The sequence below is a fragment of the Gossypium arboreum genome, chromosome 13 (assembly GCF_025698485.1).
Source record: "Gossypium arboreum isolate Shixiya-1 chromosome 13, ASM2569848v2, whole genome shotgun sequence".
Taxonomy (NCBI): domain Eukaryota; kingdom Viridiplantae; phylum Streptophyta; class Magnoliopsida; order Malvales; family Malvaceae; genus Gossypium; species Gossypium arboreum.
In genome coordinates, this window is record NC_069082.1 from 26,831,972 (window position 1) to 26,842,070 (window position 10,099).

A 10,099-nucleotide genomic window follows, 5' to 3' on the forward strand; every position below is an offset into this window, starting at 1 on the left:
CACGAAACTGATTTTTGAGTTGTGGAACGCAAGATATGATTTTTAGGGTGGCAGTGACGCAGCTTGCCAGCCTGCCTGGAAAATTTTAAATGGACTGTGAGATTAATTAAGTTAAGTCTATATGCACCTTGTGTTCGACTCCGACAACGGTCTCGGGCACGGGGTGTTACACATCCCTACACACCATATCGTGTCGTTACGACACATATCAGATAATATGCAGCCAAGCTGCCAGAATATAGGCGATGATCGCCATACAGAACACTTCCTCCACATATATAAATCCCACTCCAATCAGATATACATAATCAAAATTACCATGCTTACATGCTCATATTCAAATATCAAAAATATATATATAAGCCTAATTAGACATACATAACAGTGTCTTACTCAGAGCAGAATGTCAAACCACCAGATCACATAGTTTTAGGGTTTGGTTAGCCTTTACTGACCATACGATAGGCCCAAAATCAATCGGAATAACCCGTGCAACCCTAGGAAAAATTTTAAAATTATGGGCCCACATGACCGTACGAGCTCACACGCTCGTGTGGCCCACATGACCTGGCCCAATACTCACACACCCGTGTGGCCTACACAACCTGGCCCAATACCCATACACCCAACTTGGCCTAGCCCGTGTGGCCCACACGACCACACCCATATTATCACACGACCGTGTCTTACGCACGACCATGCCCTCATCAAACACACGGTCGTGTCTCGCACACGCCACCCAAACAGGTGGCCACACTCCCGTGTGGCATCGAAAGTAGACATTTTTGGCTTTCGCTGAAACTTCATTTTCCATAAATTGGGAACACACCTGTTTCAATTTTGATACGAGCACACACCTGAGATCACCAGAATCTAAAACCGACAAACCAAACTCCAAAATCATTCATAATTCATGATTAAACCAAAACTACCAAAATCAAAAATAGTTCAATTCAAACGTTCATCACTTACCCCAACACACCGAACGATTTCAACTATGATTTCGCAAGAGAAGAGCCCCATTCTTCGCGATTCGTTGCTGTCAAAACACGAGTTCAACATCAACGAAAAGTTCAACACTCTATAAACGAATTAAAGAAAGACTCTCTACTCGAGCAAAACATACTACCCTTACTTACCAAACGTATAACCACAATGATACGAAACACCGCAATATTGAAGAACAATTTTTATTAAAACGAAAAAGAAAAATGAGAAAACTTCTGTTGAAAAGAAAAGGGGAAAAATAACAGAGGAGGAAAAAAAGGAAACGTCAGTTTTTTTCCAAGAAGGGAGAGATTTTTGGGAAAACAAATTTTACCCAAATCTCACTACATCCACATCCATAATCACCCAATAACTCAGAATCCCACTACCACTGAACTTCTAACCATCACCGAAGCAAAAAAAAAAAAATATTAACGACATTCACACAATGACTCAAAACACAAAATTTTCAACACACTAACTCCTTACCACTCAAATCAATAGGCTCATTCTGATATGGACTAACAGACAATTTAATATAAGCTCACTCAACAAGGGTAAGGCTTGAATTAGAAAAATAATAAAATTTGACAAATGTGAGGCTTGAACCCAAGACCTCACACACACTCCTAAAATATTTAATCACTGAAATAAATACACATTTGTGTTAGATATTTACAGAATTAGAAATAAATTATTCAGAGCGTTACAAAGGGTATAAAGACCTCTATAGTACTTTTACCTTTACTAACAACATTAAAGTAATTTTAAATAGAGATAATAATAATAATAATAATAATAATGTTTAAATCTTGGAGTTCTAAACAATTCCTATCCTCTATCTCTAACAAAATTATGAGCTTGAGTTTAGTTTTAATTTCATTTTATATATTTATCTAGATTAAAAAAGATTACTTAAATAATCAACTTTTTAGTTTTTTTTTACGAAGTCTGAATAGTTGACAATGATTTACATCGCTATATTATTTTCGCTGTGAATTAAGATATCAAAGAATAAAATGTTGAATATTTGGTATCTTACCCTATGTTATACACCAGTTAAGGAGATAGTTGATTATTCAATTTAGGACAGTCCTCTCGAGCCTTTTGATCTATCGTTGTCAATGTCATTAATGTTGGGATGAAGTGTAAAATTTATACTGGACACAGATAAAAGCATTCAGGTTTTAAACATGTTACAAGTGATTTTGAGTTTAGGTATTTGGATCCAATTATTTTAAATTTGAGTTCAAGTAAACTTAACTTCATTATATTTTTTACTTCTGGCGGCTTTGAAATTTAACTAAATTCTAATTTTTAGATGTCAAAGTAGATTTTTCTTTCTATCATTTTTGAATTAAACAATTATTTTAAAGAAAACTTTGAAATTAAATAAAAATAAATAAACAACCGGGGCCAACCCTTCTACCTGTCCCTTGGTTACACGTCTCTAAGCTAGCTGTATGCTCCCTTGGAATCTAAATTCTATAAATTGGAGAATCAATTTCCACCACTTAACAATCACAGATTCTTCTTCTATATTCCCTTTGGCAAAATACAAATATTAATATTAGGAATGGCTGATTGCCGGGAGAAGATGGGGTTGAAGAAAGGGCCATGGACTCCAGATGAAGACCAGAAGCTCTTAGCTTATTTTGAAGAACATGGGCTGGGGAATTGGCGTACCTTGCCTGAAAAAGCTGGTGACTATCCATCATCTTTTTTTTCCATTTTAGTATTCTGCAAATACGCATTCTTTCTATACGTTTTGCTGGTCTACTTTATAACTGACCAAAATGCTTCTTCTTTTTATCTCAAATAATAATAATAAATAAATAAATAAGGGCTTCAAAGATGTGGAAAGAGCTGCAGACTGAGGTGGATCAATTACCTCAGACCTGATCTCAAGAGGGGAAAGTTCAGTTTACAAGAAGAACAAACCATCATCCAACTCCATGCTTTTCTTGGAAACAGGTCTTAAGATGCCACTTCTCCACTTCTCTCCCTAAACCATCAAATCTTGTAAATACCCTTTAATTAAAACAAATTCAACAGTATGGTGGAATCAATCAAATCTGGGTTTTAAGGATTTCAAAGAATAACAATGGAGTGAAACAAGATAGACCCACAGTTGTTATATTCTATTCCACTCTACTGTGAAGGTGTAATTTTGAAAACTCTTATATATTTCCATGGATGTTGGAACATCTATCTTTATTGTTCAAAAAGAAATCTATCCTTGAGACTTGCCCAATCATTTTAAATTTTTTGAACTAATTTTTTATTAGTTTCAATTATTATTAAATCGAGTTAAGTTGAAATTTATGTGCATCTCTAAATCAAGTACATTATAGTTTATATTATATTTGGGTATTTCAGCTTCAAGCCATTCGTGTATAGTTTACACTATTTACTACTGGTACTGGACTGTAAATTTAAGCATAGGGAAATTTGCTGTTGCATGCATGCAATTATTTCCAATTTCAGATTATTTACAAAATTCAACGTACCTTTCCTGTGAAGGTGGTCAACCATTGCAGCTCACTTACCGAATCGAACCGACAACGAGATTAAAAACTACTGGAACACACATATTAAGAAACGGTTTACCAAGATGGGGATCGATCCCACCACACACAAGCCCAAATCGAACCATGTCGTCAACCCCACCGGTCGAACCACAGTGAACCACATGGCTCAATGGGAGAGTGCTAGGCTCGAAGCAGAAGCCAGGCTCGTCAAAGACTCAAAAAAACTACCCTCATCTTCTTCAAGACCTTCCCCATATCAGAAAAGTTGTAACAAAGGCTCAAAATCCCAGTGTCTTGACGTTGTTAAAGCATGGCAAAGCGTAGTGGCTGGTATGTTCGCCACCTCTACTAACAACTCAAACCGCATCATATTCGGACCAGACCAGAGCTCCGGAAATTACGAGCTTGATTCAATTATACCTCTTGGAGGTAATGTTGAAGACGAGTTAATGGTAGGCAACGATAGATCAAAGTGCCAGGTACCAGAATTGAATGAAAGGTTTGATAATTACATGTCTTTGCATGATACGACGCATCTTTGGGCTGCTCCCATAGCTGAAAACGACGTCGTAGAAAGCTTTCCAGATTTCTTGGTGCATGATTTTGATTACCAAATTGACAACGAGGAGTCTATAACCATTTAAAAAATTCATTTTCGTATTTTTTTACATTTTGGTATTTAAATTTGGTAATTAATTTTTTTCTCTAAACTTGAATTTTGTCAAGATTTGATGATATGATACTCTTGACATCTTTAAATTTTTATATTTTTAAGTTCAAAGATCAAAATAAACCTAATTATTAAGTTTAAGTACTAAAGTAAACATAAAAACAATTATAAATATCAAAATTATCTAATTATCGAATTCAAAATTTAAAATTGGATTAACTCTTAACAAGATATCAAATATAGGAAATGTCATGTAATGGGAGATCAACGTTGGAGAAGTAAATTAATTCCATTTGTGCTATATTTGGTTATTACTATTTTACTTTATCAAGAGATTATTAGCGAAATCTTATTAATAAAAATATATATAATATGAGTTTTTTTTATAGTATGAGATTATATCAATTGGTTTAATTTAAAATTAATGGTCTAATCAGTTTAAATAATATTATAAAACAGAGCAAGGGGTAAAATAATCGTTCAGCGACAACAAAATTAATCAAACAAGATAAAATTGGTCGAATCAAATTTAAGTTAGTTTAAATATTCAATTTTGTTGTTATATATTTATTTTAGAAAATGGATGTTTATGTTTTTGTTATTCATTTGATTTTTGTTTTTAAATATTTTAGTTTGTTTTATATTTCATTAAATATTTAATTTTTATTGTAATTCTTATGAATTTGTATATTTTAAAAATATTATTATTTAATGGTTGAACTGAAAGTCAATGTTTTTATCAATTCGACCATTGGTTTGGTTCTGCATTTTTGTGTCAATGAGTAAAATATAAATTTAATTTTGAAATTCACCCTTTATATTATAAAAATTGAGAACTTAATATCTTTACCTTAATTTATCGAAATTTGATCCTCTTATCTTACGAAAAAATGGAAAGTTAATCCAATTGTTGGTAAACATATGAATTTGAATGACTAATTTATTGCATATAAATTATTGAAGCGTTAATTTTTATTCATTATTTACATATAAATTGTTGAACTATAAATTTTAAATTAGATATTTAACTGAAAATTTTAACAGTATTTTTCAATTATACTAATTTCTTAATTTTCACAAACTAAAAGGACTAGCTTATTAATTTTCATAAAATAGACCATAAAATATCCAATAAAACCAAAAGAGAAGAAATATAAATGCATTAAGAAAACCTGAAAAGAGGAACTGGACAACAGAAATAATAAATTTATGTGATGAGGCAGCTCTGAATGAAATTGACAAATATTCTAATTTTCTTTATGGGTTTTCCCTTTATTAAATCATTCAAAATTTAAAAAAAAAATTGACAAAAATTGAAAACGGTTTTACGTAAAACTAAAACGGATTAATTTTTTTCAACGGATTAAAAAATGGATTAATAATAATTTTCAATTAAATTATAAGAAAAAACTAAATACAACCTTGAGATACTTTTTATTTAAGAAAAAATATTTATTTACATAAATGAGGTTATAATTTGTAGGATAAACTATTTATCGATAACTTTAAATAGAAAATTGTTCTTATTTGAGTTTCAAAATTTTTCAAATGAATATATTATTAATCTTTTATAACTATTTAAAGGTGAAATGATTAATTTAATTAATTTTCTTTTTAAGTGACGAGATTTTTAAAAACATTAAATTAATTAAAATAAAAAAGTCTTATTTAAAGTCACTAATTACCGTATTTTATAATTAAAGAGAATCTATCAAACTCTTTGCATAGACACATGTTTTTATGCTGGTGGTGGACAGTTTCTGGTGTGCATTTACAACGGCCTGGCCCTCTTTGTCTTTCAAAATTACTGTAAAAGGATATTTTAAATTTTGGTTAATTTTGTTCGTTTTCCAAAATTTAAAATTTAGTTATTATATTTTTATTTTTAAGAATTTATTTTTATTTTAAAATTTTAAAATTCATATTTAATTAATAATACTGTTAAATATTATTTTATTAAATTTAAAATTTTTAATTATGTAACTATTAAGTAAGTGTTTTTATTTTAAAATATTACACCAATAAATATTTTAATATTATTGCACTCCAGCATTTGTCTTATATATTTATATCGGTCGTTCAAGATGGAAATTTTAATGTCTTCTGTCGAAGGAAAAAGAGAGTTTTAATGTCGTCTTTCACTGAGACTTATGGCGAAATTTTTATGGCTTCAATTCACACGCGAGGGACGTAGGGAAGGGGCAGGCCCATAAACTGTTATATAATTTTATATTTAAAATAAATTAATAAAAATTATTTGGATTCCTCCTAAACTTATAATTTTGATATTATTTTATCTCAAACTCTTTAATATACAAATTCTAGCTTTTTCTAAAAATAAAAAGTTGTTGCTCTCTCTAACTCAGACAGATCACTTTTATTGAATACTATAAAATAGTCTCACTTCAATTATAAAATTAGGACCAACTTTAAAAGTATACATAAATTTTATTTAATTTGTAATTTGATATAAAAATTTTAATTTGGTGTGATTATAGGTATGAAATTTTGATTTTGATTCTAATGTATATATAAAATTTTAATTTGATTTAATCATACATATTTGAAGAAATAAATATATCAATTTATTTTTATATTGGATAAATATAATTATTTATGCATGCATATATAAAGATAAAATAATGTCATATTAATAATTGTGTTAATAATTTGTGATAGTTGGACCAAATCAAAATTTCATGTATAAAATTGCACATTAGACCAAAGTTCATTTCTAAGGGATAAATTTAAAACTACACATGAACTTTGATCAAATGTACAATTTAATATATAAACTTTTCTTTTGGTGAAATTTAATATATAAACTTTGATTGTGGTTTAGATGCATACATAAAACTTTAATTTTGATTCAACAATATATATTTAAAGAAGTAAATATATCAATTCGCTTATATATTAGATAAATATAATTATATGTGTATGCAAAATGTAAATGTAAATTGGTTCTATATTGATTATCATGTTAGTGATTTGAAAAATTGAATTAAAATATGTGGTTAATTGAAATATAATACAAAATCATGAAAAGTAATTAAAACACTTTATGTCACTAAAAATAATGTATTCACTTAATAAATCAACACATTAAAATTTAATGAAATTTATGACTCTTTTAACTTACCCAAAGAAAATAACATGATTATAGTGTAAATATATTTTTTTAATATTTATAGATGAAAGTAATTGTGAAATAACAGGGATTCAATTAAATAAGTATAATTATTATTAAATGGATAAATTTAATTTTTATATTATCAAAATGAATTAAATAATATTAAATGATAAGGAAGTTAATATTCATCGTTTAGAAAAGTATATAAAATAATTTTTATTTTTAACTAAACTCTAAATTTTAAGATTTTATTCATAAAATCATAAAAATTTAAAATATTAATTATGTTAAATAATAAGCTAGGTTTGGTTACTAATATAGTAATGAGTAAAAAAATTATTTAATACATATATGTTAAAATAGTTAGACATAAAATAAAAATAATTGATATAAATTTAAACTTGAAATTAAAAGATAAGTTAAAACTTTTGTAAAAAAATAAATTCCTTCAAAATATGTAAAATATTTTTTACCAAAAAAACATGTAAATAATTAAAAATTACCAATTCAAATTAAGTTATTGCAAATTGATAAACAACATAAATGTTAATATAAAAAATAGTGAAGAGCAGGAAGTAGTTAGAGATGATGACAGAGAGGGAAAAGACGAAAGTTTCTAAAATGGAGCTCCGTTTTCCATTTTATTAATTTCTTCAGCATTCTCATTGTACGTCCTGCAAAGCTGCAACCCTTAACCGATAATAAATGGTGTTGATGAAAAGCTGTGATTAATATGATTTAAATATTTACCCATAAGTGAAACCAATTTTACGGCAAATTTATCCATATATGTTAAAAAATTATTGAAAATTTTTGTTTTTTTAAAAAAAATTATCAATCTATGTTATTTTGAGAAGATAAAAAAAAGCGACCTACAAGATATATTCTATAGGACGCGTTTTTTGTCCAGCGTTAACTTTCAAACGGCCATAAATCCAAACAACTATTTTTTTCCTATATAAACCCTCCAATTCTTATTCCATTCAATTCAACTCTCAACTCTCAACTCATTGTTCTCGATTTATTGTTCTCAATTTGTTATTCTCAATTTTTTATTCTAAATTTTCAATTCCAATTTTTTTAAAAAAAAACTGTCTAAAACTTTTGATTTTATTTTATTCAATTTTCGATGGCATATCAGCTTATTTATTTGGATGACAAGCACATCTCCTATGTTCAATTACAAATTATATTATTTAATTTTAATTCGTTAATTATTATGATGTTAAAAAAAATCTAATTATTTAATTTTAAATAGTTAATTTTTATGTTGTTTAGATTAAAATTTTTTTATATTTATATACTCAGGCCGAAGATCGAATTTTGAAGACATACGTAAACAACTTAAGCGAAGGTGCATCCGAAGTCATTCATGGACACTTGTGAGATACAGGCTTTTTATATGCTACTCGCATGCTAGGGGGGACTAAATTGGATCCCCCACTCACCAGTGTTTTGGTTGAGAGATGGAGACCAAAGATACAAAAGTTTCATCTCCCCTGTGGCGAGTGTACAATTACACTCAAGGACGTCAGTTTACAACTCGATCTATCAGTCGCTTGGGATGTTGTTACGAGGCCAGTTGTTAGTACCAATTGGAATGTAACGTGCGAGCAACTATTGGGAAATGTGTCAAATAGGTTTAGGGGTAGCCGGATTGAGATGAGATGGTTGAAGGATGACTTCCAAACTATCAATACTTCAGCGAACGATGTCGAAATAGAGCAATTTGCATGCGCATTCATCTTGAGGTTGATAGGGGGTTTGGTAATGCCAGATAAATCTCGCAATTAGGTACACTTGAGGTGACTACTACTAGTAGCCGACTTGAGAGAAGCGGGACAACTTAACTGGGGATTGACGGCGCTGACAACATTGTACTGAGAAATGTGTTAGGAGACGATACTGGAAAAAGCTAAAATAGCGGTTGCATGCTGCTTCTTCAATTGTGGGTATAGTATCGACTACACTTTCTACACCTCTGAGTGCAAGTTCCTTATGAATTCATGGTAAAATTCATTTAATAATATTGTTATAATTTTTTAAATAACATATTTTTGTACAGGTGGAACAACCTCGCCTGACACAGTAGTTTATCGACTGAGCTCGAAGACATCCGACTAGCTTTAGACCAACAAACTGAAAAGGAGGTTAGTTTATTAATTTCATAGTTATCGGTTTTTTATTCGTACTGTAGTTGCTAAAATTTATAAATTCATACTACAGTTCATATGGATGCCATACGCATTTCTAAGGATTCAAGAATGAATCTTGGATGAATTTTTGGCCAACCGTAGAATCTGGCACTTGAAAGTGTCATTGATTGTGTTTGCAATGGTCGAGATGTACAAATCTGACCGAGTTATACGACAATTCGGGTGTACGCAGTGTATTCCGCCATACCTCAAGAACTCGATGACCTGTACAAGATTGACATGCGGGGGAGACTTGACAAATATTGGGCAACATTCCACAATAAAAAAATATATCGAGATTTGGCAGCACAAGTACAATTACTTGTCAACGCGTGAACCATTTCTCACGTCCGAGTTGGCGACAACTTCATATTACATGGATTGGTTCAAGCATCACGAGAAGTCATATCTACTTCCAGCTTCAGAAAGGAGTAGGAGATGTTATCGTAGGAGGCTAAGACGAGGGCCCATCAATCCCATGTTGAGGATATGTTGCGGAAGGATCGACATGTCCGCCACATACACGCTAGGACCCGATTGCCGTGTAACATCCTAGTTAGTATGGTTCATTTATTCCTATCAC

The 10,099-nt window shown here is 30.2% G+C and overlaps 1 protein-coding gene across 1 annotated transcript; it reads left to right on the forward strand.

Moving 5' to 3' along the window:
- Positions 1 to 2,422: 2,422 nt before the first annotated feature.
- LOC108462433 (transcription factor MYB106-like) lies at positions 2,423 to 4,188 on the forward strand. Its single transcript, XM_017762380.2, has 3 exons — positions 2,423 to 2,690; positions 2,832 to 2,961; positions 3,511 to 4,188. Exons 1-3 carry the CDS (start codon positions 2,564 to 2,566, stop codon positions 4,160 to 4,162), a joined length of 909 nt encoding a protein of 302 aa, XP_017617869.2. The 5' UTR covers positions 2,423 to 2,563; the 3' UTR covers positions 4,163 to 4,188.
- The last annotated feature ends 5,911 nt before the right edge of the window (positions 4,189 to 10,099 follow it).

Excerpts from the sequence above, each read along its gene's own strand:
- LOC108462433 (XM_017762380.2), top strand. The coding sequence starts at position 2,564 with ATGGCTGATTGCCGGGAGAAGATGGGGTTGAAGAAAGGGCCATGGACT. Across the intron at positions 2,691-2,831 it reads TACCTTGCCTGAAAAAGCTG|GGCTTCAAAGATGTGGAAAG; the intron begins GTGACTATCCAT and ends TAAATAAATAAG. Across the intron at positions 2,962-3,510 it reads CATGCTTTTCTTGGAAACAG|GTGGTCAACCATTGCAGCTC; the intron begins GTCTTAAGATGC and ends TTTCCTGTGAAG.